The sequence below is a fragment of the Danio rerio genome, chromosome 24, assembly GCF_049306965.1.
Source record: "Danio rerio strain Tuebingen ecotype United States chromosome 24, GRCz12tu, whole genome shotgun sequence".
In the NCBI taxonomy this organism is placed as follows: domain Eukaryota; kingdom Metazoa; phylum Chordata; class Actinopteri; order Cypriniformes; family Danionidae; genus Danio; species Danio rerio.
This window is the reverse complement of record NC_133199.1, coordinates 6,352,776-6,380,767: the sequence shown is the minus strand read 5'-3', so window position 1 is coordinate 6,380,767 and position 27,992 is coordinate 6,352,776. Positions and strand designations below refer to the sequence as shown.

General features: G+C 35.8%; 2 protein-coding genes across 15 annotated transcripts in view; both read left to right on the top strand.

Moving 5' to 3' along the window:
- The window catches only part of myo3a (myosin IIIA), a 133,575-nt gene extending 106,073 nt beyond the window's left edge, over positions 1–27,502 (top strand). For 7 of the 14 annotated variants that reach the window (XM_073940165.1, XM_073940164.1, XM_073940167.1 and 4 more), the window contains 12 exons: positions 3,506–3,586; positions 5,716–5,921; positions 8,379–8,490; positions 8,566–8,728; positions 9,638–9,724; positions 9,807–9,930; positions 11,503–12,619; positions 14,615–14,759; positions 17,583–17,674; positions 17,769–17,809; positions 25,037–25,219; positions 25,436–27,502. In XM_073940165.1, coding sequence (XP_073796266.1) covers positions 3,506–3,586; positions 5,716–5,921; positions 8,379–8,490; positions 8,566–8,728; positions 9,638–9,724; positions 9,807–9,930; positions 11,503–12,619; positions 14,615–14,759; positions 17,583–17,674; positions 17,769–17,809; positions 25,037–25,219; positions 25,436–25,550 — 2,466 coding nt within the window. In that variant the 3' untranslated portion in view covers positions 25,551–27,502. Of the gene's footprint in view, positions 1–3,258; positions 3,331–3,505; positions 3,587–5,715; positions 5,922–8,378; positions 8,491–8,565; positions 8,729–9,637; positions 9,725–9,806; positions 9,931–11,502; positions 12,620–14,614; positions 14,760–17,582; positions 17,675–17,768; positions 17,810–25,036; positions 25,220–25,435 lie in introns of all 14 variants that reach the window. The other 7 variants (XM_068217046.2, XM_073940161.1, XM_073940160.1 and 4 more) reach the window with 2 other exon arrangements.
- gpr158a (G protein-coupled receptor 158a) overlaps positions 1–27,992 on the top strand; it is a 741,191-nt gene that overhangs the window by 315,991 nt on the left and 397,208 nt on the right. The window lies entirely within an intron of this gene.

Here is a 27,992-nt window from a genome sequence, read left to right as displayed (position 1 = left end):
AATATAGGGCCTGTTGTCTTTCATGTTAGCCACTTCTGATACCAAAGTCATTATTTGTTGTACCTAAAACTTGGATAGGCGAAAAGACTTTTGTCAGGTGGTGTAATAAAGCAATAAATGTTACATCGGTAGTTATGGAAACATAAATGTATGCCATTTCCTGAAAATTTCATAAAAAAACACAATGAAAGAGTATTTTCTCATGTGACCCTACCAGCTACCTAATAGCTAATGCATTCGTAGACTGACTGAATTACAGCTTGATTAGTTCATTTAATTGCTATTAGATTTGAGTGTCCCTTTAGAATAGAGAAATAGATTCATGTGTTTATGTGCGGTTAGATTTTAAAAACATCCACTTTGTGTTTCAAGTTTTATGTTTTTCGGCATTAAGCTTATTATCCCTCTGCGAATTATTAAGAGAATCTGTGAGCTGCTTAGAGCTCTTATTCAGGTTGTACTCTGAAGTGAATGAGGGTTTTAAACATATTGAAATGATGTCTTTGATGAAGACCCGCATACATTATCATTCATTTGCATATTTAAGCATGCCGTCTTTAGAAAATTTCACATGAAAGATTCCATCTATTTCAAGCCCACGTAAAATAAAAGCACCTGTGTCACTGATTCTGCTTTTGTGGTCGGTGTCCAAACACCTTGATAATATAGCCTGGTGAAACATTCATGACCACTTTTATTGAAAAAAAAGACGTTTGTGACCCTGGACCACAAAACCACACTGTAAAACAATCCTGATTTCCTTAAAATTTTAAGCTGAATCAAATTAACCTTATGGGTACATTGATTTTGTATTATGTTAAGACTTAAAACAGCTTGCGCAACTTATAAAATTAAGTTAAAACATGATTAACTCATTTTAGTATGTCCTGACTTATTGATCATTTCATTTTTTTACAGTGCAGTCAAAAGTGTAATGTTTTTGGGAGGTATATGCGTCTATGAAAGCTGAATAAGTTATCTGTTAAAGGGTCATGACACCTCCCACTTTCGGTTCAGGTCTACCTCCGAATTTTTTCAAAAGATGCCACATAATAGGCGTGGAGCTCTGCGAGCAAACGGCAGGAGTGGGTGTGGTCAGCAGAGGAGAAGGGGGGGAGCGAACAATGTTGTCAGTCGGCTCACAAAATGAGACACAAACCATGAGGAGATGCATGATTTTATAGTTTACAAAGTTAAAATGCAAAGAAATAAACAGTAACTTATTGCCCTGCTACATTTGTTATTCGTAATTTCATATTCAGATAACCACAATTTACATCATTTTAAAGATAATCGTGTTCATATAAACACTATAAATGAGGACTTTTCCCTCAATCCCTGGGTCTGAATGTAGACTCAGTGCAGCAGGTCTCTTGCCCTGTCTATTTCAACCATTAGCCCTTTTGGTAATCTAGAGGATTTAGGGAAACACAGCAGCACGGTGATGTGTCTAAATGTGAACGAACTCCTGATAAATGACAACATCCTCCATTCTCCAATTCTCGTACTGCTCTCCCGACAGAAATGCTTGCTGCACACAAACTGCTATCGGCCCTGACAACATCGCAGGGAAAAACATGCAACAAACCTTGTGGATCATGGAAACAAACACACTTTATGAACAGCTAAATACTGTGTGCCGTCGGTCCGTGGACGCGGTCTCACCCAGTCATCAGCGTGTCTCACTGCTTGGCACTGGCAGTTCTGTCTTGCCTTCGGAAAGCACGTGCAGTCATGAATAATTAAGAAGCCGGCTCTACTCAAAGGATAAGAAAACTCCGCTATGAATAATATTGAGAAACCAACGTGTCATCTTTGCACTTGCAGTTTTGCGCTACATCGCCGATTTTGATCCCGCCCCAAAAATCATTATACACCCAGAAGCTACAATTAGCTGACAAAAGCTCAAAATTATCCAGTTTTCCCCACAATTAAAGCTGACAGGTGCTAACATTGTCCTAACTGATGCTCAACACACACAAATCTGTTAAAATCTCAAAAAAAGTTCTCCAGGGTTTCGTAAACCTTTAATGTACTATCCTGTTAATGTATTATTTGTTAGGATAGGGCAATATTTGGTTGAGTATAATATGGTATGATATGACTTTTTGAAAATCTGGAGTTAAAATCAAAACTCAAAATATTAGGAAAATCACCTTTAAATCGTCCAAAATAAGTTCTCTGTACTGCACATTACTAATCAAACCTTTGGATTTGATTTATTTACAGTAGGAAATGTGCAAAATATATTAATGATCTTTATTTAATATTCTAATGATTTCTGCACTGTAAAAAATACTGTTTTTTTATTAAAAATGCTAAAGGTTAGCAGTAAGTTTTCTTGATATACGTAACCTTAGATTAATTTTTTTTATATATATATTTATAGTGTGGCACAAATGGAAAATTATTTCTTTTTCTTAATAATAAATATACAGTTGAATTCAGAATGATTAGCCCTCTTTTGATTTTTATTTTCTTTTTTAAATATTTCCCAAATTATGTTTAACAGAGCAATGAATTTTTCACATTATATCTGATAAATGTTTTTTTTCTGAAATAAAAAATCTTATTTGTTTTATTTAGGCTAGAACAAAAGCAGTTTTTAATTTTTTAAAGCCATTTTAAGGACAAAATAATTAGCCCCTTTAAGCTATATATTTTTTCCTGATATATTTTTTTTACTGAACAAACCATCGTTATACAATAACTTGCCTAATTACCCTAATCTGTATAATTACCCTAATTAGCCCAGTTAAGCATTTAAATGTCACTTTAAGTTGTATAAAAGTGTCTTGAAGAATATCTAGTCTAATAGTATTTATTGCCATCATGGCAAAGGTAAAATAAATCAATTAGAGATGAGTTATTAAAACTATTATGATTATAAATGCGTTGGAGAAATCTGCTCTCTGTTAAACAGAAGTTAAAAAATAAACAGGGATGCTAATAATTCAGGGGGGCTAATTATTCTGACTTCAACTGTAATTGATAAACAATGTGTTTTTTCTTTGCTAATGCCAAAAATATACCCATCCAACTTAATAGTTTTTTTCTTGAAGATTTTGTTGTCCAGGTTCACATTTGGTCTACTGATAATTGACCTATTGATAATTGAAAATTTACACCTTAATCAATGCTTGTCTGATGTCTTTGCAAATTAACCCTGCAGTTAATTCCAAGTATATTATGATATTTAATTTTTCATGACTTTAAATCAAACTGTCTTATCACAATCTTTATGCATTTCTTTTACAGTCTTCCTCTCGGAAATTAACTCCACCCATTGACAAATCAATGCTTGCCTTGCCTGTTGACTCTGTACAAACGGTGATTGTGTGTTTAGCCTGACCTTTGGCTTTCTTGTATACATTTTCTCCCACGTGAAAACATATAACAGTTTAATATAAACACATTATTTTATCTCTACATAAAAAGACCCTCATTTTGCTTTTTGCGGTCCTTCACATCTGTAATGCTCACAGAATATGTTGTGTTTGCGCAGACGGAGAGCACTGGAGACACCACACATCACCCCAGGGAGACCACCAACATGAAGACTCAAACTGTAGCGTCGTACTTCAGAGTAAGACTCTTCAGACATAAAAATAAAATAAAAAACTTTATACAAGAATGCAAATAATGTTTAAACGAACACAACATTACGTGGGGCAAGGCAATAGTTTACATGACAATGCAAATGTTTTGTGAATGAATGTATTTTTGGGGAGTGGGGGTTGTAGGGTGTCAGTAGTTTTTTTTTAAGTGTTTGGTAACACTTTATAATAACTGAAAAATTAATCAGTAACTAAGTATGAAAATACAATAACTAAGTGCATTACACATCTGCTTATATGTTATGTCAAGAATACAGCATTTGTAGCTGTAGTTATAAACTGCTTACTAACTCTAATGAGTCGGGGACGGCTGAGGTGAGGATCCACGTGCAGCTTTATTAAACAGAATTGTCATTCATGCAATGGTCAAAAGAGAGACAAACAGGAGCATGCAGAAAGCCTAGTCAATGTACAGGCGAGTGGTCAGAACAGACGGCAAGACAACAGAAAACAATTATTAAGGCAAGGGTCATAAACATGGCAGGGCTAAACAAGGAGAATGCTTGGAATTCCTCACTTACAGCATACAGGACTCAGCAAAGTGTGTGTGAGTGAGATGTATTTATAGGCCTGGTTATCAGACCATCATGAGCATCCAGCTGTGTTTGTGTAATCAGGGGAATCAGGAACTGGTGTGTGTGACTTCTGTGAATTGTAGTTCTTTAAAGTGTGATATTGTAGTTCTCCAGCGATCTGCACAGGCTAGAGTGTTGGTGATCATGACACTATTATTGTTGCATTAATGCGTAACAATTGTTGAACTACCTTTTTTAGCACATTTGAGCTTTCCGCTACCATACAACAATGTTTCAAGACAATTCTAAGGTTTTTGTGAGTTACTTGGTGCAACACAATAACTTAAAGCACAATGCAAATGCAAACTCCAAACTCAAGAGACTTCAGATGTTATACAAATAGTTTGAGAAAAAACACAGTAGTTTAGCAAGAGAATGCAAATGTCTTTTTGTCATCAAGCCAATTTTATTGAGCAACCTCAATCATTTTCAAGAGTGTGCAAATGTTTTGTCAGTAAATGCAAATTTTCTTGAGAGAAAGCAGTTGATGTTCAGGAGAATGACTCTGTTTAATTGGAGGAACACAATGAGATCACAAACGTGAAGACATCAACCTAACTTAAAACAGAGGTGCTCAGCCCTGTTTCTAGAGATCTATTTTTCTCCAGAGTTTAGCTCCAACTGTGATCAAACACAACTAAACCAGCCAAGTAGGTGTCACGTTTGGGAGATCGAAAACAGGAACAAAAACAAGTGTAGGATCCAAGTGCAGATTTTAATGACTATTGTGCAGTGACAAAAATCCAAAAATCAAAGTAACAAAGTACCAAAACAAACAAACAAGCAAGGAACTAAAACAGATTAAACTAGAACTAGGACTCGGCAACTATGACAGGAAACTAGACAGGAATCAGGAACAACATACCAACAAAGGCGAACGACGAACTGACAAAAAGAGGTGGAATGGCTGAATATATAGTCCAGGTAATCAACGGGGAAACAGAGACAGCTGTAATGCAAATCAGTATATATGAAAGACCGGGTGTGTGCGCGAAGGAATGTGTGGATATGTAGTTCTTTCACCACTGTAGTTCGCAGGGAGTTGCAGGCAAACTACAGTGGCTTCTGGTGGACGCACACAGTCATGACAGTAGGATCTGAATGAGCAATTGGTAATTAAAGACAAGTGGGTTTAGATCTCCAGTTACAGGAATAGACACCCCTGACTTAAAATAAAAGCTTGATTTATACTTCTGTATCAAGACCTTGTGATGCTGATCTAACATGTTACCAATGCTGTTGGGAGCATTTTTTATATTTCTGCTGTTCATGTTGCTCTGCATTAGTACTACCAAAATGGTAGTAAGCAGTGGGATATTCATGTTCCACTACTGTATAGAACATGGAAATGGTACAATCATGCCTCTTTTTTTGAAAGGGTCCACATCAGGATATGCGAATAAGTAAAGGCTACACTGAATTTAATGTGTGGACTCGATGCAGAAGTATAAATTGTTCTGAAGACTTTTGAAAATGATAATAATCAACATAGTTACACTCATGTTCTCCATCTTGATTTGCAGTATTCTCTAATGGACCTGCTATCAAAGATGGTGGCAGGCCAGCCTCATTTTGTTCGATGCATAAAACCCAACAATGATCGTCAAGCTCACAAGTTTGACAGGGAAAAGGTTCTGATCCAACTACGCTACACTGGTATTCTAGAGACGGCCAAGATCCGCAGACAAGGCTACTCTCATCGCATTCTCTTCAACAACTTCATCGAAAGGTCAGACGGATGATATCTATCAAGTGTGCATAAACCCTTTTTAAAGCACATAAACTATTTTAATGTCATGTTGGTGCTAGATCCAACCAGACATGTTTCAGGCCCGTGTTTCTACTCTTCTGAAAACTGATTAATGGTGTAATATGATTACATAAAATGCTCAAAAACAACAATTGTTTTTGATGATCTGTAGTCTTAGCTTTACATTATTTTTATCCAGAGTAATTTAATTCAGGATGTCAGGAATCACCATTCTCGTCCTGGAGGGTGGTGTCCCTGCAGTTTTTAGCTCTAACTTGCCTCAATACACCATCCTGGGTTCAGGTTAGGTGAGGGGGCTTTCCCACTGCAACCATTTTGTCCAGTTGACCTGTCATATAATTCAGCGGACTTGAGACGCAGAGAGGAGTTGACCAACCAGTTTAGGAGTTGACCTAAACTGGTTGAGTTTAGGAAAGGAGGGTGTTTCGATTGATTGACCGGTCGCCTAGTCAACCAATAAGTCATTCAGTCCGTCAACAGCGGCCTCTGGTAGGTTTACACGAGAAAAGAGCGGGCACAAACGGCACTCGCAAGACACATTTGAGATACAAAAAAGTGCACATAGTGGCCTCTCGCGTATTCGCCAAAACAAAAACTGCAAAAATACATTTCTCCCAGGATGTACGTTACGGTCTCCAGAAACGTCCACGGTATTATGTTTTCAGAATGAGCCTGGGTTACGCTAAACTCTGCAGGACACTGGCCCTTCAGGATTACATTTGACATTGATTTTTGACATTTGACCCCTGGTCTATGCAATCACAAACTGGCTGTGGTTTTGACTAAGCCAAACATGAAGTTGATAACATTTCCACCTTTTCCCACATGGGACTACTGTGTTCAAAATAATGGGTTTCAATTTTGGGAAGGTTAAATCAAATATGGACAAACCCAATGAATTTACACTCTCCTTTAACGAAATGTTTAGGTTTGTCTATATTTGACACAATGTTACAACAACCTAGCATTTTTTATAGTGTTCAGTTCAAAGGAACTGAAGCAAATCACTTGTTGCCTGGCAAATACAAAATATACATCAAAATATTGATTAAAGTCAAAACTTTGAATTCAGTGTCATTAAATATTTTGACAAGGTTATTAGTTCTTGACTTTGAGTTTTCAAGACCAATACTGTTTTTGGAGGATTGTTATTTATCTGTCTCAAAAATAATGTTACATTGGTATTATTGGTATTATAATGTGTTATACAGTAAGTATCACAAGCATATCAGTAGCCAAAGCTCTTTTGAGTTCACAGTGTTTTGTTCCTGCATAGTTTCTCTTTGGATTTCCTACAGTACAGTATTATTCAATATATGTCAGTAATATTACTTTGGAAAGACTCATTTCATATCTCAGGGGTTATCCATGCTCTGCTTTTCTCATTTAAGATCTGCCTTGTGCAAAATCAATGATTTACACTGCCTGATTGAGACAAGCTTTTAAGTGGGTCACACACTGGATGAGGAGCACTGCACCAAATCACAATGTGCCATGCCAATGAATTTGAAATATGAGCACAGTATTTTTCTAAAGATGTGCAGGACAGTGCTCAATGGTCAAGGGATGTCCCCTTGTGTCTTGTCATCTAGTTTTACTGTTAAACAACTAAATGAAGTTGGCTCTAAAGTAAACTAAACTAAACTAAATGCATGGGTCTGTTTAATCGACAGCATTCTGATTATAAACACTATCACTATACACCGGGGGTTTCAAACTTTTCACACTTTAGTTATAACCCTGCTTCGATACACTTACTTGAAGGTTTCAAACAAGCTTAAAGGACTCAATTAAGTTGATTAGGTGTGTTTAATTAGGAATGGAATTATACTTTGCAGAGCTGTGGCTCTCCAGAAACTGAGTTTGGCACCCCTGCTATTCATCTTATACTGCGATTAGGAAATGCATTTGTTTTTGCAATTGTCTTAGAACTTTTAATTCAGTGTCTATGGGAGAAAAGACCAAAAATGGATAAAAATGGTCAAACTACTAGCTCTAGAAACAAGTGTGTTCATGACAATCCATAAAAAGCGTAATAATTTAATAATAAAATATCAGTTTGCAACATCATACAGCACAATGAGCTGTTTTTAACATCTAAAAATGAATGGAAGTGAGAGAGACTTGAAGTCTAGAGCCAAATAGATTCCATTGGCACCTGCTCGTCGTGAAGAATAAGGTCAATACACTATCAATGCCTTTAAAGAAACCTCATGAAATTAAAGATGCCTTCAACCACCATTTTCCAGCTGGTATAAAAACGTTCTTTACGTATGGTCAATTGCATAAAATGGACCACCAATTGCGTTATCCACACTAGCATATTACCAGTGGAAGAAGGATTGCATGCTGGGTGTATAATTGCTGACTTGTTATGTTCATTGTTGCCTTTTACCAACCATCTGGCTTTTTCAGGTACTCCATATTAGCATTTAGAGCTAATGAAGAGCCAGCAATCAGTCCTGAGACGTGTGCGGTTATTTTAGAGAAGGCCAAACTGGAGAACTGGATTTTGGGCAAGACAAAGGTTTGTAAATCAATGACATTAATAACTCTAGCTGATGCTCAACAAAGCTTGTAACTATGACGGTTATGTGTTCAGGTCTTTCTGAAGTATTATCATGTGGAGCAGCTGAATCTGATGGTCAGGCAGACCACTGACCGGATTGTTCTAGTTCAGGCATATGTACGGGGCTGGATGGCATTCAAGCGATACTGTTTGCTGAAGGAAAAGAGAGAACAAAGCGCTGTGGTGTTACAATCAGGTAATGTTATGTTTGTCTGATATTCCCTTAACTGCCACAGATAACGGAAGGCTTAGGTTTACTCTTCCATACTGCAATTAAATCCTAATCTAATAGTGACAAACTATGTATAATTGGAAAGATCTACGTTTTCTAAATACATATTTTACTGTTGTACTGTTTTTGATTCTAGTTTCCATTTCTGATTACCTTTTTTTTAGTAGATGTTATAGAGCAAAAGTAATTTATTAATTTGTAACAAGGATATGTTGTAAAGTATTACTTTAGTACTACAGCAATCCAGATGTAATTTGTTTTTAGAGGCTAAGTTTAAATCAAAACCCACCAAATTGCCCATACTAATTTAGAATCTGATGTCTACATTTCATATATTGTAAAAATTGTACAAAAAAAAATTGCTTCATATATTTCAAAACATACACAGAATTAGGAGGACGCCCTCAAATGGCAACCAATGGAAACTGAATGACAACTAGTGGGAATGTCTGGTACTGCGGCTAAACAAGATGAAATCAAAAGGTCATTTGATTTGAGACTTCAAATCTGAAATATAATTTCTTCCAATATTTAGCTTAGATTTTTGTCAAATTTGGGCTAAAACAGGTTTTATAAAATCCATATTTTGTCTAATGTAATAAAATATACATTTATTGTTTTATTATTTTCATATAAACTTAAACCCACATAACTTTTGTTTTATTTGACTTTTTGAACTTTTAGCTGCAATCTGCCTAGTGTCTTTAGACTGTTAGTTAGAGAAGTTAGACAGCTTAAATCCATGCACCAAAGCATTGAAGATTGGAAATCATTGAAGTTAAACATGTAATTTTCATGTCTGTGTTTAAAAAAGAGAGAACCACAGTTAAGGGGATAATACTTTGATTCTTAAAAATTTAATTTCCCTTATAGCATACAGAGGACACAAGGCTCGGAAAAGTATAGCTGATGACAGAAGTAAAGCAAAGTCTGAAATAGTTTTCACCCAACTTCAAGCTTGTAAGTCAAACAACTATAACAGTGTTGTAATAAATGATTTTTCATAGTAAATAATGTACTTAAACCCTTTCTCTTTACACAGGGTGCAGAGGATATTTGGCAAGGCAGAATTACAAGGAGCTACTAGATGAGAAGAACAAAGCTGCTGCAAAGATCCAGGCCCATTACAGGGGACAAAAAGAGAGGAAGAGTTTCCAGAGGAAAAAGTGAGAATCATTCTTATTCAAGCTGATTTAGTTTTCTTGCTTGTAGTTTATCTTATAAATACTATTGTTTTAATTGAATCTTATTCTCTTTCAAAAAGCTATTTGGGTTGCTGTGTATTTGATATTTCAGGCAGTGTCCTGAAAATGGCCACTCTTGAGTCTTTAGCTATTTAAAGGGATAGTTTATCCAAAAATGAATCTATCAGTAGTTCTGAACTTTTCTTTCTTCCGTTAAACACCAAACAAGATAATCAAAAGAAACAGATCTATTCAATTTTATTTCCAATTTTAAGTCCTTGTATTGGAATGTTTATACAGTGTCTGGTGAATATATAGGGGAAAGAGTGTTTCTTGCAGGTGGTGCAAAATAAAAATGAAACAAAAGAATACCATGGAAGTCAATGTCTGCGTTTTTCAAACATAATTTAATATATCTTGTTTTGTCTTAAACAGAACAAAGAAACCCAGTTTGGAACAAGTGAAGGGTGAATAAATAATACAGAACTTTCATTTTGGGTGAACTATCTCTAACAACAAATAAATGGTGACCAATCAAAAGCCTTTTTTATTTTCAAAATGACAACTATTACATCTTAGTACCTTAATACACCCTATGAAAGCTGTGGAATGATTTAAGATGACGCCAGTATGCTCACAAATTTAACTGTTTAAGGGTCATGAAGGTCAATGTTTTGAACCCTAGTTGAGCCAAGAAGTACTTGTGCTTGTACTTGGTTCTCTTAGTGTTGTTGTGATCTTTCTTTAAGCTCAATTTAGCTGCTTTTTTACCAAAATTAGAAGATTTATAGGGTATTTGGATTGGAGACATGAAATTGTCTTAAGTTGTGATGGTGAATGCATATTCCATTGTGCCTTGAAATGATAGTTCATCCAAAAAGAATATTCTGTCATCATATACTAACTCTTTACTTGTTTTAAATTTATGATATTCTATCTTTTGTTGAACACAAAATAAGATATTATGAAGAAAGCTGAAAACCTGTAACTTTGTAATTCTATGGCATGTGTGTTTCTACTATGGAAGTCAATATTTACAGGTTTTCAGCTTCAAAACATTGTCTATTGTGTTCAACAGAAGAAAGAAACTCATACAGGAACCACCTGAGTAAAATTGGCCTGAATTATTCCTGTAACATTGCAGTAGGCTTAGCATTTGTCCAGAGTGTTTTCCTACCAATGGTCTATAATACCCAAGGTTTTTTAATTCCAGCAAACCTGTTTTTGACTAGATCAGGAGTGCACAAACTTAGTAATGGAGGGCCGGTGTCCTGCAAATCTTAGTTCCAACCCCATTTAGACACTCCTGAACCAGCAAATCAAGTTCTTTCTAAGTATCTGAGAAACCTCCAGGCAGATGTGTGGAAGGAAGTTAGAGCTAAACTATGCAGGACACTGACCCTCCAGAACCTCCAGGAGTTTGGGCACCCCTGGACTAGATGTTTGAAAATTAGCAAACTTAGACAGCTAATCGATGAAACTGACTATTTAGATACTCATACAATCACTAATTCAGCAATTCTGTGGTGGTATAAATGAATGTATTCTTCACAGGGAAGCCATGCAGAAGGAAAACACAGAGAAGACAGAAAGAGTGACAGAGGTCCCTTTAGAAGCAGACGATCCTGTTTCAGAGGAACCGCTACAGGAAGGAGGTGAAGTGGAAATGGATGATGCTGATGAAAAGGCAGCTGTGGTCCTCCAGAGCAACTACCGAGGATACAGAGAAAGGAAGAAATTCAAGGAACGTCAGGAACGGAATAAGACCTTGAGCGGAGATGAGCTGGATGCTTCCTCATCCACCCCTGAAGAAATGACTTCTGGAGAAGATCTGGAAGCTACACGAGAGGACACGCAGGAGAATGTTGAGAAAGAGGGGAATGAGGTTGAGGAAGGTGGAGGAGATGAAGACCCTGAGCAGGAAGCCAAGGCAGCCACTGTTCTCCAGAGCAACTTCAGAGGTCATAAGGAACGTAAAAGACTCCAAGAGGAAGGAAAGATACCAGTTAGAGGAAAGAAGGAGATTAAGAGTCCTACAGATGAGGAGGAGCTTCCTATTCCAGATCCACCGCCCCCTGAGGAATTGATGGAGTTTTCAGAGGAAATGGAATTTACTGAAGAAAATCCACCAGGAGAAGAAGACGAGGCCAAAGCTGCTGTGGTCCTTCAGAGCAACTTCCGTGGCCACAAAGAAAGGAAAAGACTCCAAGAGGAAGGGAAAATCCCAAAGAAAAAGACTAAAGAGGAAATGGATGATCCAGGAGCTTCAGAACCAGACATTGCCATTGAGGAGCTTCCACCGCCTCCTTTAGAACTTGAACATGATCAAGAGCTAGACTCTAGTCCATCAGGAGGAGATGAGGAACACGCTGCAACTGTTTTACAAAGCAATTTCAGAGGACACCGGGAGAGAAAGAGACTGAGAGCTGAGAAAGAAGAGGCAACAGGAGGAGGGCAAAGCACTGGAGATGTGGAGGAGCAGGAGAACAATGACGTTCTAGACATTACAGATGTTCAGCTGGAACGAAGGGAAGAAGAGGAGGAAGGACAATACGATGAGGAGCAGGCAGCCATTAAAATCCAGAGCAATTTTAGAGGCTATAAAGACCGAAAGAACCTGAAAGCTACATCTCAAAAACAAGATGAGGAAGTGGAGTCACTCTTCAAACAGGTGTTGATTCTTTGGAATTGCTTAAAACAGCCTATTAGCAATATGCTACCGTTAATATGGCAGCTACTTACTGGAAATATTTAAAAGCATGTTAGAAAAGTTTTAACAGCAGGCCAAAGCATGATAACAGTCATCTCAATGATAATTTTAACATAGTAAAACATGTTAGAAGTGTGTTTAATCGTGCTAAACTGTGCTAGCAACCTATTTGTAGGTGTTAGCTTAGTTCATCCCTTAAAACTTTAATTATTTGAAGCTTTCAGGCACTTCACCCAGGGATAATTCACCAAGAGCTGAATATTCTGTTATCATTTACACATTTTTTACTCATTCCAAACCAAATTTTTCTTTTGTTAGACACAGAGTAAGATATTTTGAAGAAGCTTAAAACCTGTAATCATTGACGTCCATAATATTTCCTTTTTCCTACTTTGGAAGTCAATGATTACAGGTTTTTAACTTTCTTCAATATTTTTTAGTATTCAAATCAATAAAGAAACTCATAAAGGTTTGGAACCACTTGAGGATGAGTAAATAGAGACAAAGATTTAAATATTTACAAATAATCATTTGTAAAAACCATCCCTTTAAGGGAACATCAAACTTTATCTTCAAACTTTGCAATTTAGTTGAAGACATATCTGTCAAACCTCCCGCTTTTACTGGGATTCTCCCGTATTTTACCATTCTACCCCGCTCTCATCCCGTTTAAGTATTTTCTCTTGTATTATTAATCTTTCTATGAAAAGTGAAAGTACCATCAACACTTGGCTGATCTCAAATCTGAAATAATTGCAAGAGCTGTTGAAGAGAATTGTGCTTTTGCTTTATTTTGCCTTGCACATTGAAATTAATATAAAAAATGATTGTTGCCCTTCTAATGCAGTTTTTAAATCAGTCAATGCATGTACATTTATCGGTGCTGACTGACGGACGCGCTTCATAGTGTTTTCAGGTCAGCTTCTGTACACGCCATTTAAAGAGGAGTGAAAGTTGACACTTTAAGACTATTATTTAAGTTAATAATATTTAAACATGTCCGTCCTGCATTTTTTATTTTTTAACACAACTATTCGTCTCTTAAATGAGCATGAGCATTTAGGCCACTAAAGTAATCAAATGCTTTCAATAGCTTGTAGGTCTGTGCATTCTTACAGTGACACCTCTGTTATCAAACAAAACAAAAGAGAGATTCATTTGCTGCTCTTCACTAAATAACTACAGTAACTGTAGTCAATATTAAAAAACAGCCAATAAAAAATGAACAAGATTTTATAACTTGATTTCTGTATAGGCCATTGATTTTAACCAGAGGTGCTCAACCTTGTTCCTGGAGATCTACCTTCCTGTAAAGTTCAGCTCCAACCCTGATCAAACATCTTATAGTCAGTTAAATGTCTGTTGAAGGAGCAGTATCAACAGATATTAAGCAGACAGTCTACTAATACTCAAATGGCCTATCAAAAAAAGTGTTACTAAATAAATATACAATTTACAGGAAAACTGAATACATTATTAATATAAAATAATGCTAAATGTTTAAATATAACCAAGGACATTTGATTCTGTTACTAATTGTTGTTTAATTATAGTTAAACGTTTTAAATCATAACAGAGTTGACTATCTCTACCATTTTGTTCTTTAGCTTAAGGTACTGTTAAGGTACCAGATACTACATGGCAATTCTAAAGCTAAATTATATATATATATATATATATATATATATATATATATATATATATATATATATATATATATATATATATATATATATATATATATATATATATATATATATATATATATATACATACACACAAATAATTAATCTACCATTAGTGTATCCTAAACTCTTTTTACAAATCATAATAACATGCTTCAATGCCTTGCAGAGTTTCCCACCAAAGGAAGTGACATCATTTGGAGCAAGTCATATGCTTTTTCTCACAGTGCTTTCATTTGATGACTGCTGTACTTCTTTGTAACCTGTCTAGGTATCCAAGGCCTCTGAAGACTACCTTTCCCTTCAGAAGAAGTTAAATGAAATCATCCTCGCCCATCAGCTTAACCCCAGCAAAAATGGCATGTTTGTGAAAGGACAACCCATGAATGGCTACATGGGCTACTACCAGCCACCAGGTAAACAGCCATATCTCAGTCATTTTAACCATACTCTATTCAAAGTCCTCTTGAAATCAAAATGTTTTTACAAGTTAACATAAGTATGTTAGTCCTAGGGTTCATTCTCACCGAACATGTCCTCCTAAAACAGGTTCTTTTTTCTCAACAAAAAAAATACTTTTTTTGCAGAGATTTAAGGTTTAATTACTGCATTTTAGTGACATTTTAAGCACTAATTTGTGATGGATTAGCGTGCTGGATGGAAATCATTAACACATTTTTGATGCAACAAAAAAACTTCCTATGTTTTTGTCCAACTGCTTATCATACTATTTTTTGTTTCCAAAAAATGTACATTTATTTACAAATGTTCATTTAAACTGTAAGTCATTACTAGAATTTTAGAAATATGAAAAAATACTTATTTTTAAATATTCATTTTTTATTATTCATCATAAAAAAAATAAATTAAAAATAAAAAATATAAATCTGTTAAAACTTGTTTTAAAATGAAAACTGTAGCCTATAGACAAATAACAAACTGGCCAGCTCATTTCCTTAGTCAGAATTTGTCATTTAAAATAATTTTAATTATTTTATTGGTTATTAAATTTGTTATTCTTCTTAAAGCCTTCATCTGTTGGTTACTTCCAAAATTTATGATGGGATACTGTCAAAAATGGGACAAATGACCAAAGAGTTTTTGAAGGGAAAGAAGTGGAACCCTATGCAATGGCCAAGTCAATCACCTGATCTGAATCCGATTGAGCCTGCTTTTAATTTGCTGAAGACAAAACTGAAGGAAAAATGCCAGAAAAACAAGCAGGAACTAAAGACAGTTGCTGTAGAGGCCTGGCAGAGCACCACCAGGAATAAAACCCAGTGTCTAGTAATATCTATACGTTTCAGATCTCAGGCAGTAATTGACTGCAAAGGATTTGCAACCAAGTATTAAAAAGTGAAAGTTCTATTTATGATTATTATTCTGTCCAATTACTTTGGGTTCCTTAACAAGTGGGAGGCACATATGCAAACTGTCATTATTCATTCAGCGTTCACCTGATTTGAATAAAAAAATAATCTCAAATTAAAGCTAAAATTAATTAAAGCCTCAAATTAAAGCTGACAGTCTGCAGTAAAGCAGTTTGTTTCATTTTAAATCCATTGTGTTGGTGTATAGAGCCAAAAATGTTAGAATTGTGTCAATGTCCAAATATTTATGGACCAAACTGTATATAAACATCCATATTCAATCAATAATATTTTATTGACATGTCCACTTCAGGATGCTATTGCAATATACACTTGAGCTTACCCTCTATCACTGGCAGAACAGTGATAAAATCAAATATATAGGAAGAGGGGCTAATCGATGTCCCATGCTGTCTTCATGTTTCAGTTTAAATAATTACGTCACACATCCAACACAAATGCACATTTCAAAGCACATCACGGGACCTAAGCCGCTTCCAGTGGAGATTAAAGTAGACATAAGAATGCTCTATCTTAATTACTCCATCCATATACTTGCTTGCTGTCGATTGTATCAGCATGAGAGGTTTTCTTTCTCTAACAGTGTCTGATCATATCAAAAGCTGGATGTCTAGTGCCTCAACAGGCAAATGGGACTCAGAAAGATGTGTCGTCAGCTAATTCCCCCAGCGGTGCAGATTTACCATTCATTTGATTTTCTGTTGCGATATGTCAAAGGACTTTTGGGAGGATAATTCATGCATTATTCCTGATATGCACCTTGTGTCTAAATGAAAGCTGGTTATTCTGTCATTACGGTCGCGAGACAGATGTGGTGTTCTCTTCTGTCATATAGTGTCAGTCTCTTCGATTAAATTAGCTTGGTAAATCTTGTGGTCATCTTTCACATCTGTTTATTAATGGTTTATCGTCAGTGTGAAATGTCTTTGTAAGCCCTGCAGTCATAATAAACGATCAAAACCCCAATCTTTCTGTGTGGAAACAATTATTATTGTGTAATTATTATTGTTTCCACATGGAATTGCCCTTTCAATGCCAGTTGCATTTCCTTGTACATGAAAGGTCCTTAAATGCTAATCGCATTGCATGCAAAAGTGCCCCAGCAATTACAGCAGGCATTAATATAAGAGCCGCAAATTGGCTTTATACCTCAGAGCAATCAAGAATTGCTGATGACCTTTCAAGAGACACATTCAATAAATATGACAAACTCTTCAGCCTGTGCCCGCTGGTCCTGGTGGACATTGATTAATTTTCTTTACACCAGGACTTTTCTACAGGATACACAGTGTTCGAGTTGGCAGATACTATTCAAACAAACCAAAGGTCATTTTTTTGTGCCTTTTGCTGAAGATCTCTAAGAAAATATAAGATGTTTGATAAGGAAATGTTTTCTCCGGGTGCTCCAGTTTTCCCTACAGTCCAAAGACGTGCGCTGTAGGTGAATTGGATGAACTAAATTGGCCGTGTGAATGAGTGTATGGAGATTGTGCCTTCTCATACAATACCTTCTGTGTTTTTGTTAGTCTTTAGGAACATTTTTTGACCGGTATGACATGTCTGATTGATTTTGAGTGGATAATTACAAATACTGAGTCCTTAGGGGTTAAACCACACCACACTTTTTTTCAGATAAGAACAAAGGGGTGAAAGGTCAGCTGGATGTTTTGAGCTGATCTTATTCTTCTATGTAGCAGTCGGGATTCCCTCCAGGGAATTATTTAATGTATTCTCCTTTTCCCACAGGAGATCTATGGACTAGGCATAAATAATACCTAGAATGGGTTCAAATGGGTGAAAAATCACTTGGTATTATTTAAATACTGATTTTCTGTTTTAAACCCACAGCTGACACAAAGCAGTCTCGAACACCACGCCGCGCACAACAACCCAAGACCCTGAACACGCCGGAGGACTCCACATACTACACACTTATTCATGTGAGTCAACATCCCACAATGACACTCACTTTATCTAGAGATTATCTGGGCTTTGGCTTTAATGATTTTTTTTCGCACACTGGGTCTTTTACAGAGGTCTGTCCAGGACGATAAAAGGAGGCCGCGGAAACAAAGGTAATTCTATTAGCAGAAGTTTTATGCTAGAGATTCCCCTTTAGAGAAAGAGACAAAAGCTATGCTTGGATTTCAATACTTATACTAATACATCATTTATTTGATCAAACTTAAAGGGAAAAACAGCAACATTTTGATGTACCGTTATTGTTTTAACCGTAATACAATTTAAATATCCACTTACTGGCCACTTTATTAGGTACACCTTACCAGTAGTACCGGGTTGGAGCCCCTTTTGCTTTCAGAACTGCCTTAATTCTTTGTGGTATAGATTCAGCAAGGAACTGGAAATAATCCTTAGAGATTTGGGTCTATATTAACATGAAAGCATCACGCAGTTGCTGCGGATTTGTCGGCGGCACATCCATGATGCGAATCTCCCGTTCCACAACATCCCAAAGGTGCTCTATTGGATTGAGATTTATTATATTATCAGACATACTGTGAAAATTTCCCTGCTCTGTTAAACATAATTTGGGAACTATTTAAAAAAAAGGGGGTTTATAATTCAGTAATAATTGTGATTTCAACGCTATGTGTTTTATCGCACTAAATAGATTTGATGGTTCTTTTATAATGCTGCTCTATATATTTACCATATTAAAGAGCAACATTACTTATTGCACTCATTTCTCCGGATTTGAACATTCTTTTGGAGCATTTGGCATAATATAAAGTACATAATTCAACAAAATGCATAACACTGTTCCAGCAGTTTTTGAATACTTTAATGAATGAGTCTTTCATATTGTGCCTTCAAGCAATGAAAATGATTGCACCAACGTGCCTTTATGTGAATGGAGTGCTGAATTGCAGAGCTTGTACAGACATTCATATAATTAGATGCTTTCTTAGTTGTTTTCCCCACCGCTGCCATGTTTGAGAGGAACGCATGCAAGCATATATTTAAATATGTATCTAATAATCAGACTTAGAAGTATGGATGATGTTGGGGTGTTTGCTAACAATATCTCATTGCTCAAATATTTCAAAATTCATTTCATCCCTTAGTGAAGAATAAAAACATGCTACTTCACTTGAAGGGGTGTTCATAAGACTTACATAAGACGTGTTATAATGGCTTAATTACAGTCATGTTTATGACAGATTTATGACAAATTGTGTTGTCTTAGTAATGACAAGTATCATTACTTAGTATCACTCGATTGAATGGGCATTATCAGTGGTTATCAACTGATAGATATGGGCCAGTAGAGACCTTCTGTTACTATCCATCCACATGGTTAATCAGCTATACTTATTAAATACTATAAATAATTCACATTAAGCATGCATAAAATTTCAAATGAAAAAAAAAAATAGTATATATATATATACACAGTTGAAGTCAGAATTATTAGCGCCCCTGTTTATTTTTTTTCACCAGTTTCTGTTTAATGGAGGGAAGATTGTTTCAGCACATTTCTAAACATAATAGTTTTAAAAACTTATTTCTAATAACTGATTTATTTTATCTTTGACATGATGACAGTAAATAATATTTTACTGGATATTTTTCAAGACACTTCTATACAGCTTAAAGTGACATTTAAAGGCTTAACTAGGTTAATAAGGTTAACTAGGCAGGTCATGGTAATTCGGCAAGTTATTGTATAACTTATTTTTTTTATAAACTTATATTGTATAGTTATTGTTTGTTCTGTAGATTATCGAAAAAAAATAGCTTAAGGGGGCTAATAATTTTGTCCCAAAAATGTTTTTTTTTTTAAATATTAATAACTACTTTTGTTCTAGCCGAAATAAAACAAATAAGATTTTCACCAGAAAAAAAAAAATATTATCAGACATTCTGTGAAAATTCCCTTATATATTTCAAAATTTCCATATATATTTATACAACAGTTCTGTCTGGTTCTTGAATCTGATTGGCTAATAGCCGTGATATATTTAAGTAATATCAACACCTGTAAAGCCTCTTTACCCTTTGTGTATTACTAATAGCAAAAAGCAGACACGACAGATTTAAAGTTTAAAAGATGCTTGCTCAGCTGTTTAACTGTCAGCTTATGATTTGAATCCAAGGCGGAAGAAAGTAGTTCCTCATACAAAAGGGTTTTTGAGACTCTCCATGTTTAATTTTGTTTTTATATATACAATAATGCCGTCAAACTGTTTTATAAACGCAATATCACACTTGTAGCAGTGCGATATGGCTGTATATCGGCACTGGTGGGGCACTAAGGCAACGCACGCCTCCCACCAATGGCGATATACAGCAATATCGCACTGCTACTCGTGTGATATTGCTCATATATATATATATATATATATATATATATATATATATATATATATATACATCAATTGTGATTTCCTAGTTTCTAATTCCTAGTAACTAATTTCCTAGTTTCTCAGTGCCTGTAGCATTTTGCTGTCAGGAGGGAGGCCAGTGTGACATATCTGCAGTGTCACAGCGTGTGTGAAATATTGTGTGTGTGAACATAAATCTGGACCTCCATGAGCACTGCTGACAAGAGATTTCACAGACCGCTCGAGTGACAAACAGCTCTGATGGACAGACAGGCTGAAGGCTTTAGAGCGACACTCACACAGACACACAACGTCACAAAGATGGGTCGTTTTTTTTGCTAATCAATATAGTCTGGATAATTACTGTACCATTACAGTTCATCACAATATAATAAGTGGTGAATGATTGATGATGATCCAGCTAAAACTATTTCTTAAATGTCACCTAAATTTGGCATTAAAATCTCATAATTAAATAGAAAATGTGGCAAATAACAGCAAAAAAGGTCCACATTTTAAGTAAAAACTAACCACCCCTTTCACCAGGCTGGCTACGGACCTGTGTTGAGTTAGGGAAGAAATAGGGGAAAAGATTGGCAGTGGACAGAGATAAAACAGAGAGAGACAGAGGACCTATAAGGTATCCCATGGGAGGAAAAGGCAAGCTGAGGACAAGAAGGTAATGAAGGTGTACTGCAGTACAAATGTGGAGAGCGTGAGAGACAGAGCAGACAGATGAAGCAGAACACTCTGTTTCTCCAGGACTGTGTGTGTCTGCCACAGCTCACGTTTCACCCCAACATCTAAAGAAACTAAAAAACAAAATACAGTATATGTACAACCTCAAACTAGAAAATGTTGGGGCAGTAGGGACAACGCAAATTAAAAAGGAAAGTGATTTCTAAATTTACTTTGACTTGTATGTCATTGCAGACAACACAACAGACATTATTTAATTTGTCAAGGATTTAATTTGTTGTTGCTTTTTTTTTTTTCAAAATAAACGCGCAACCAACTCATTTTGGTTGGAAAGTTGTAGCAGTAAAGCATTTATCCCTTTGTAATGTTGCCATTCCATTTTTTTACAACACTTAAATAACATTTAGGGACTGAAGACACCAAGTGACGAAGTGTTTCAGGTGTCATTTTTTTGTAATTCCTGCAAACAAGTCTTAAAGTGGGCAAAAGTACGGGGATATCGTTGATGCATTTTGCACTTCAAAATGCGCCGCGCATTCTCTATCAGAGACAGGTTGTGACTGCAGGCAGGCCAGTCAAGCACCTGTATCCACTTCCTCCCCAGCCAGTACTTTGTAATGTGTGCAGATTGTGGTTTTCCATTGTCTTGTTGAAATACGCATAGATGTCCCTGGAAAAGAAGGCAGCTTATTGTGCTCCAAAATCTCTATGTACTCCTCAGCATTAATGATGTCATCACAGAAGTGCAAGTTACCTCTGCCAAGGGCACTGACACAACCTCATACCATGACAGACCCTGGCTTTTGGACATGTAGCTGGTAACAGTCTAGGCGATCCTATAGGCACTGGGTGGCCAGCCAATCGGCCGACCCGGCCACCCTCCCCCTCCTCCTCCTAATTCTTCCCTAAATCTAAGCGACAATTTACAAGAGCCATGTAGAAAAAGAAAAGCCCTCATCTGATTTTGACCGCGTTTTCGGATTTCACCGTATTCTGGCCTCGTTACGAACTCGTTCGCTTTATTTTTTGAATTCTGTTTTTTGTCTTACCTAATTTCTGGAACCACTCTTCCCCAGACACGAACCCGGTCGTCGAACCCCGCCGGTTCCTCCTCCTCCTCCGGGCCTCCGCTCGTAAAGTAACACGACGTGCTGACCTGACAAAGACTGGTGCTAACCGGACAGACTGGTCCGGTTAGTTGAAAAAAATGCTGCTTGTTCAAACTACTTATTTAAAATGAACACAATTCTTGATCTTTTTTTTTGGGACAACTTAAGTGTTTTATGTTCAATCCACTTAAATTTGCAAAACAATCAAGCTAACTTAATCGATTTGTGTTGAGACAACTTGAAGGAATTTTGTGGAACCCAGCATTTGTTTTGCAGTGCAGAACCTAAAAACATTCCTGAACATCATCTAAAACTTGAAGAAGAAACAAACATATTTTTTAACGAGAGAGACACGGAGATAGAAAGAGAAAGTAAGTGCATCAGTAGGCCAGTGGGACTGCCTCATATAATTGCATCAGCTGTCTGGCTGGCGAGCTGGATGCCAGGCCGCAGGCTTTTGGCTTCATTGGTTTCATAGATCACTGTTTTCATTACATAACAGCGCTGATAAGCCCTAAGACAATGAGTAAAGTCCACTGAAAGAACATTTCCACTGGAGTCCATCACTGCTGAGCACCAATGAATCAGAGGCTCTCCTGAAGGCCATCATCGCTTACTTACCACAGAACAGCCATGAAATTCACTCAATATGGCATAATGGCCACACATTAACAGCAGCCCTATATGACAAAATAGATGTTATTTATGATCAGGAGTGACTTTGGCGGCTAGAGTCCTAGCAAACAATGACAAGTGCAGCAATATTTTGGTCACACTTTACAATAAGGTTTTATCAGTTAATGTTAGTTAATGTATGAACTAAAAATGAACACAGCATTTATTATTCTTACTGCAACATTTACTAATGTATTACTAAAATTCGAATTCAAGCTTGTTGACATTAGTTAATGCACTGTGAATTAACGTGAACTAGCAATATACAACTTTATTTTCATTTATTAACATTAATAAATACTGTAATGAATGTATTGTTCATTGTTTGCTCGTGTTAGTAAATGCATTAACTAATAATACAACCGTATTGTAAGGTATTACTAATATATGTTTACTAGATGTTTTCGTTTTATGTCTCCCTTGTTCATTTATAAAGCACTTTACAACTGCATATGAACACTGGCGTGCTGTACAATCAAAATAAATACATTAAATACACAAAAATAAACCATCAAACATCATTTCCAAACTACAATGTCAAACCTCGGGCAATTACAAACCTCAGAGGATAATAAAAATGGATATTAAAAAATAAATGGATAGAAGCACTCTGGTTTTATGTGGCAGGCAATCCACAACATGAAGGTCTGTTACACTTTAGTAGGAATGAGTCTGGGGGACAATTAAAAGCAGCACTTTTTTGTTCTTAATGCCCACATTAAATCATAATGTACCTTGTTTATTTTGCCAGCGCAGATTGTTAGGCTTAAAGTCAACAATTAATCTGTACTGGTTAATTAAAATAAACTGTTTGATTTTGTAATCTTTAATCAAAATCTATACATCTGAACTGCTCTGGAATGGCAGTCCTTCTCTTACGATGTCAGTTTGGCAGTTTGGGAGGAATATACGTAGCCACGCCCCTATAATGTTTAGTTTGCTGTGAGTGAAAGATGATAGGAGGAGCAAAGAAGAAAACTCCCTCCCCTCTACTTAATATTCAATTTTAGTTGGAAATAGGTCATTATACTTCAACTTCTAGTTCATGCAGACTTTAAGGAGTGATCAGAGTGTACAGAATGTTCACTTGAAATTTATTAGAAACAATTATTATTAATTTTTTTCAAATAAATAAGCCCATAACCCTTTAGCTGGTGAAAAAAAAAACAATGATAGTGTTGTGTGTGTCACCTCACACACATTTTATATTTATTTATTTTCCTGTTATTGTGTATTTTTTTCTGAATAATAAATTGAGACAATGTACGCCATTTATTGTCCAATTTGGAACATTGCAGACCTTTTATGTTCTTAAACTGTCATTTACACACAGTTTTAAAAACTGTTTAAAAAAAGTTGATGATCTTTATTTGTTTAATACTTTTTTCCTCTGTGTCATTACTTCATATTAACTCACATAACTTCATTTCTGAACTAGTCAGTTTTGTTTTCGTTGTATGTATTGAGTAATTTGGTTGTTGCAGACATCTGGTGAAACTTTCAAGTTGACAGCACCTTTAGAAATATGTTTTGAAAAATGGTGATGCATTTAATATTTCTTTTGCCCAGTGCACTGAAAAAAAGGATTCATTGGATTTAACAGTTTTTAAGGACTGAATTTAAACAAACAGATGAAATTTAGCACACTCCCCTTTTAATCCTCTCTTCACATCAGGAATTTACAGCTGATAATAACTGAACTAAAGTTGAACGAATAAATAAAGATTTGACCCTCTCTGACCTTTATACAGTTGAAGTTAGAATTATTAACCCCCCTTTGAATTTAGTTTTCTTTTTAAATATTTCCAAACTGATGTCTTGTAATATGTTTTCTTCTGGAGAAAGTCTTATTTGTTTTATGACAGCTAGAATAAAGCAGTTTTTAATTTTTTAAACACCATTTTAAGGTCAATATTATTAGCCCCTTTAAGTTGTATTTTATTTTCGATAGTCAACAAACCACTGTTATACAATAACTTGCCTAATTATAATAACCTGCCTAGTTAACCTAATTAACCTAGTTAAGCCTTTAAATATCACTTTAGCTGTATAGAAGTGTCTTGAAAAATATCTAATAAAACATTATTTACACTCATCAAGGCAAAGATAAAATAAATCAGTTATTAAAGATGAGTTATTAAAACTATTATGTGCTAAAATTTGTTAAAAAATCTTCTCTCTGTTAAATAGAAATTGGTGAAAGAAATAAAGAGGGGGCTAATAATTCAGGGGACTAATAATTCTGACTTCAACTGTATATATAGTTATTGTTATTATTTATGTTAGCATTTAATTGTTATTGTTATTTTCACATAGTATGTTTTATTTTGGGAAACCTTTGTCAATAAACATCATCTATATGTGCATGTATTCATAGGAAAAAAGGTAAAACTAATATAAATAGAGCATCTAAATTAGTGTTTAATTGTGTAAACTTTATATATTTTTTTGTTTTTCTCTTCTAAACCACCAGCCCAAAAAAGTTGGACAACGATGACCAATACTACCAGGGTTTGTCCAGCAGTAAATCCACCAGCCTTCCCAATGAACGACGCCGGTCGAGCAAGCGGAGGGCTTCTGATGAAAGACGCTCCTCTGAAAGACCACTCTCTGATGTCCCCAAATCTGAAATCCCCAAAGACCCATTGGAGAAGAGGTGAAAGAGCGTTTAACATCTGCATCACACTCTCCATTTAACAAAAGACGTTGACCTCGCACTGCATTACAGCGCGCGGCAGACATGATAAATGTGTCTGAGCGGAAGATGCAGATATCAAGACATAAAATCCTCCCCGCTTTCTTTCCCCTTCTCACTTGCGTCTTCATTTTTCGTGTGAAGTCACGCTTTATCTGCCTCTCTCTCTGTCCACAGGCACTCGTTCTCTAAAATGCCCTCTACAGAGAGTCAAAGCGAGGACAACCCCTACGACTACAGGAAGATACTGAGAAAGACCTCCCAGAGACGACGACTAATAACACAGCCATAACCCCGAACATCATCTTCTTTGAAGACTTGTGTAAATATGTCATTTCAAACCTATAAGACTGGCATTCTTGCATGGAACACAAAAGAAGACATTTGGAATAATGTACCTGCTGCTCTTTTCCATGTCATTTCAAGCATCGAGAATAGAAGCTTTTGCTCTTCAACAAAACGGTGCTTGATTCATCAAAGATTCATTCTTTTGAATCAGATGAGATGATTCGTTCCCAAATCAAACTGATCCAATTGCAGCTTACTAAAGAGGAAGATTATCGTTTTGGGGTGATCTGTGTTTTTTTTAAGTAATACACAGGTTTTCTGTTCACTTATTGTTATTATTTTTGTTGGTTTTACCAAAGAACTTTTGCATTATTAAACAAAAACTGTAACACTCTACTTAAAGGGGTGTTCATAAGACTACTTTAAACCTTTATAATTATGACTTGACACACGTTAGGAATTTAAATGAGATTGTATTTATGCTTTTAACATTTATCATGTCTTTATACTGTAAAAAATCCTAGTTGCCTTACATTTTTAAGCAGAATCAAATCAACCTCATGAGTCCATTGAACTTATATTATGACTTAAAACAGCTTGCCTAACTTATAAAATTAAGTTAGAACATGATTAACTTAGTTAATAAGCTGTAATACCTAATAACATATGCTGTCAGGACTGATTGATCATTTCATTTTTTTACAGTGCAGCTCAGTTATGACGTTTTAAATGCAAAGATGACGTTGTTTGTTATGACAACTTGACATTACCCAGACAACAAAACTTGTCATAAATCTGTCATAAACATGACTGTCGGGCGAGGCAGTGGCGCAGTAGGTCGTGCTGTCCCCTCACAGCAAGAAGGTCGCTAGGTCGCTGGTTCGAGCCTCGGCTCAGTTGGCGTTTTTGTGTGGAGTTTGCATGTTCTCCCTGCGTTCGCGTGGGTTTCCTCCGCGTGCTCCGGTTTCCCCCACAGTCCAAACACATGTAGTACAGGTGAATTGGGTAAGCTTAATTGTCCATAGTGTATGAGTGTGTGTGGATGTTTCCCAGAGATGGGTTGCTGCTGGAAGGGCATCCGCTGCGTAAAAACTTGCTGGATAAGTTGGCGGTTCATTACGCTGTGGCGACCCCGGATTAATAAAAGGACTAAGCTGACAAAAAAATTAATGAATGAATGAACATGACTGTTCTGAAGCTATAAATGTGTTATCAATTTTATGACAGCGTCATTAATACATTTTGTTACCTCAACTACAGTGACAAGTTTAAATTGTCATTAAAATTAAATTAAATATTCAATTAACTTAGTTAATAAGCTGCAATGACCTAATAACATATGCGGTCAGGACTGATTGATCATATCATTTTTTTACAGTGCAGCTCAGTTATGACGTTTTAAATGCAAAGATGACGTTGTTTGTCATTGACAACTTGACATTACCCAGACAACAAAACTTGTCATAAATCTGTCATAAACATGAATGTCTTGAACCTATTATAAATGTGTCATCAATTTTTTGACAGCATCATTAATACATTTTCTTTACCTCAACTACAATGACAAGTTTAAATTGTCATTAAAACTAAATTAAATATTAGTGATGCTGTTAAAAGTTATTTGAAATAGTAATGACACTTTTAATAAAACATTTAGATAACTAATACAGTTTGTTCTACTGAAAACGTGGTCAGAAAGATATTCATGACACAATTAAAATGCCTCATGACAATCATGTCTTATGAACAAGCCTAAAGAGCCTTAGTTTAAGTACGTAGTTGTGCAAATAATGAGCACTCAATACTTTATGCTGTACAGAATGTAACATTAGTTGATAATCAGAGTTAGCATTGTAACAGGACATTTGAGCTGCACTTGCTTTATTTTTATCTCAGGTTTAGCTTGTTTTCTGTATGCAAGTCTCTTTATGAATAAAGATGTCTGTGAAGATATTCATAAGGTGAACTTTATATATGTACCAGTCAGAATTACTGTCTGTACTGCATTCTGGGCTCTTTGATTTACTGACTCATCCCATTTTGCTGCATGGACTTAAACACACACACACACACACACACACACACATATATATATATACTGTAAAAAAAATCCGTAAATGTATGGTTTATTTCTGGCAGCTGGGGTGCCAGAAAAAAAAAAGTAAAATAACGGCCGTTAAATATATATATATATATATATATATATATATATATATATATATATATATATATATATTCATTTGCTTCCGCTCAACAGCAGACCTTCTCTGATGACGTCACTAATTGGGTGATGCTAAGCCACGCCCTCCTATTGTTAGTTTGCTGCTAATGAAAGATGATGCCAAAAATCCCAAAAGTCCCTTCTCTATATTGAGTTTCAATTGGAATAATTATGTCATCATACTGAAATGTCTGCAGCAAGATCTGGTTCACACAGATTTTAGTA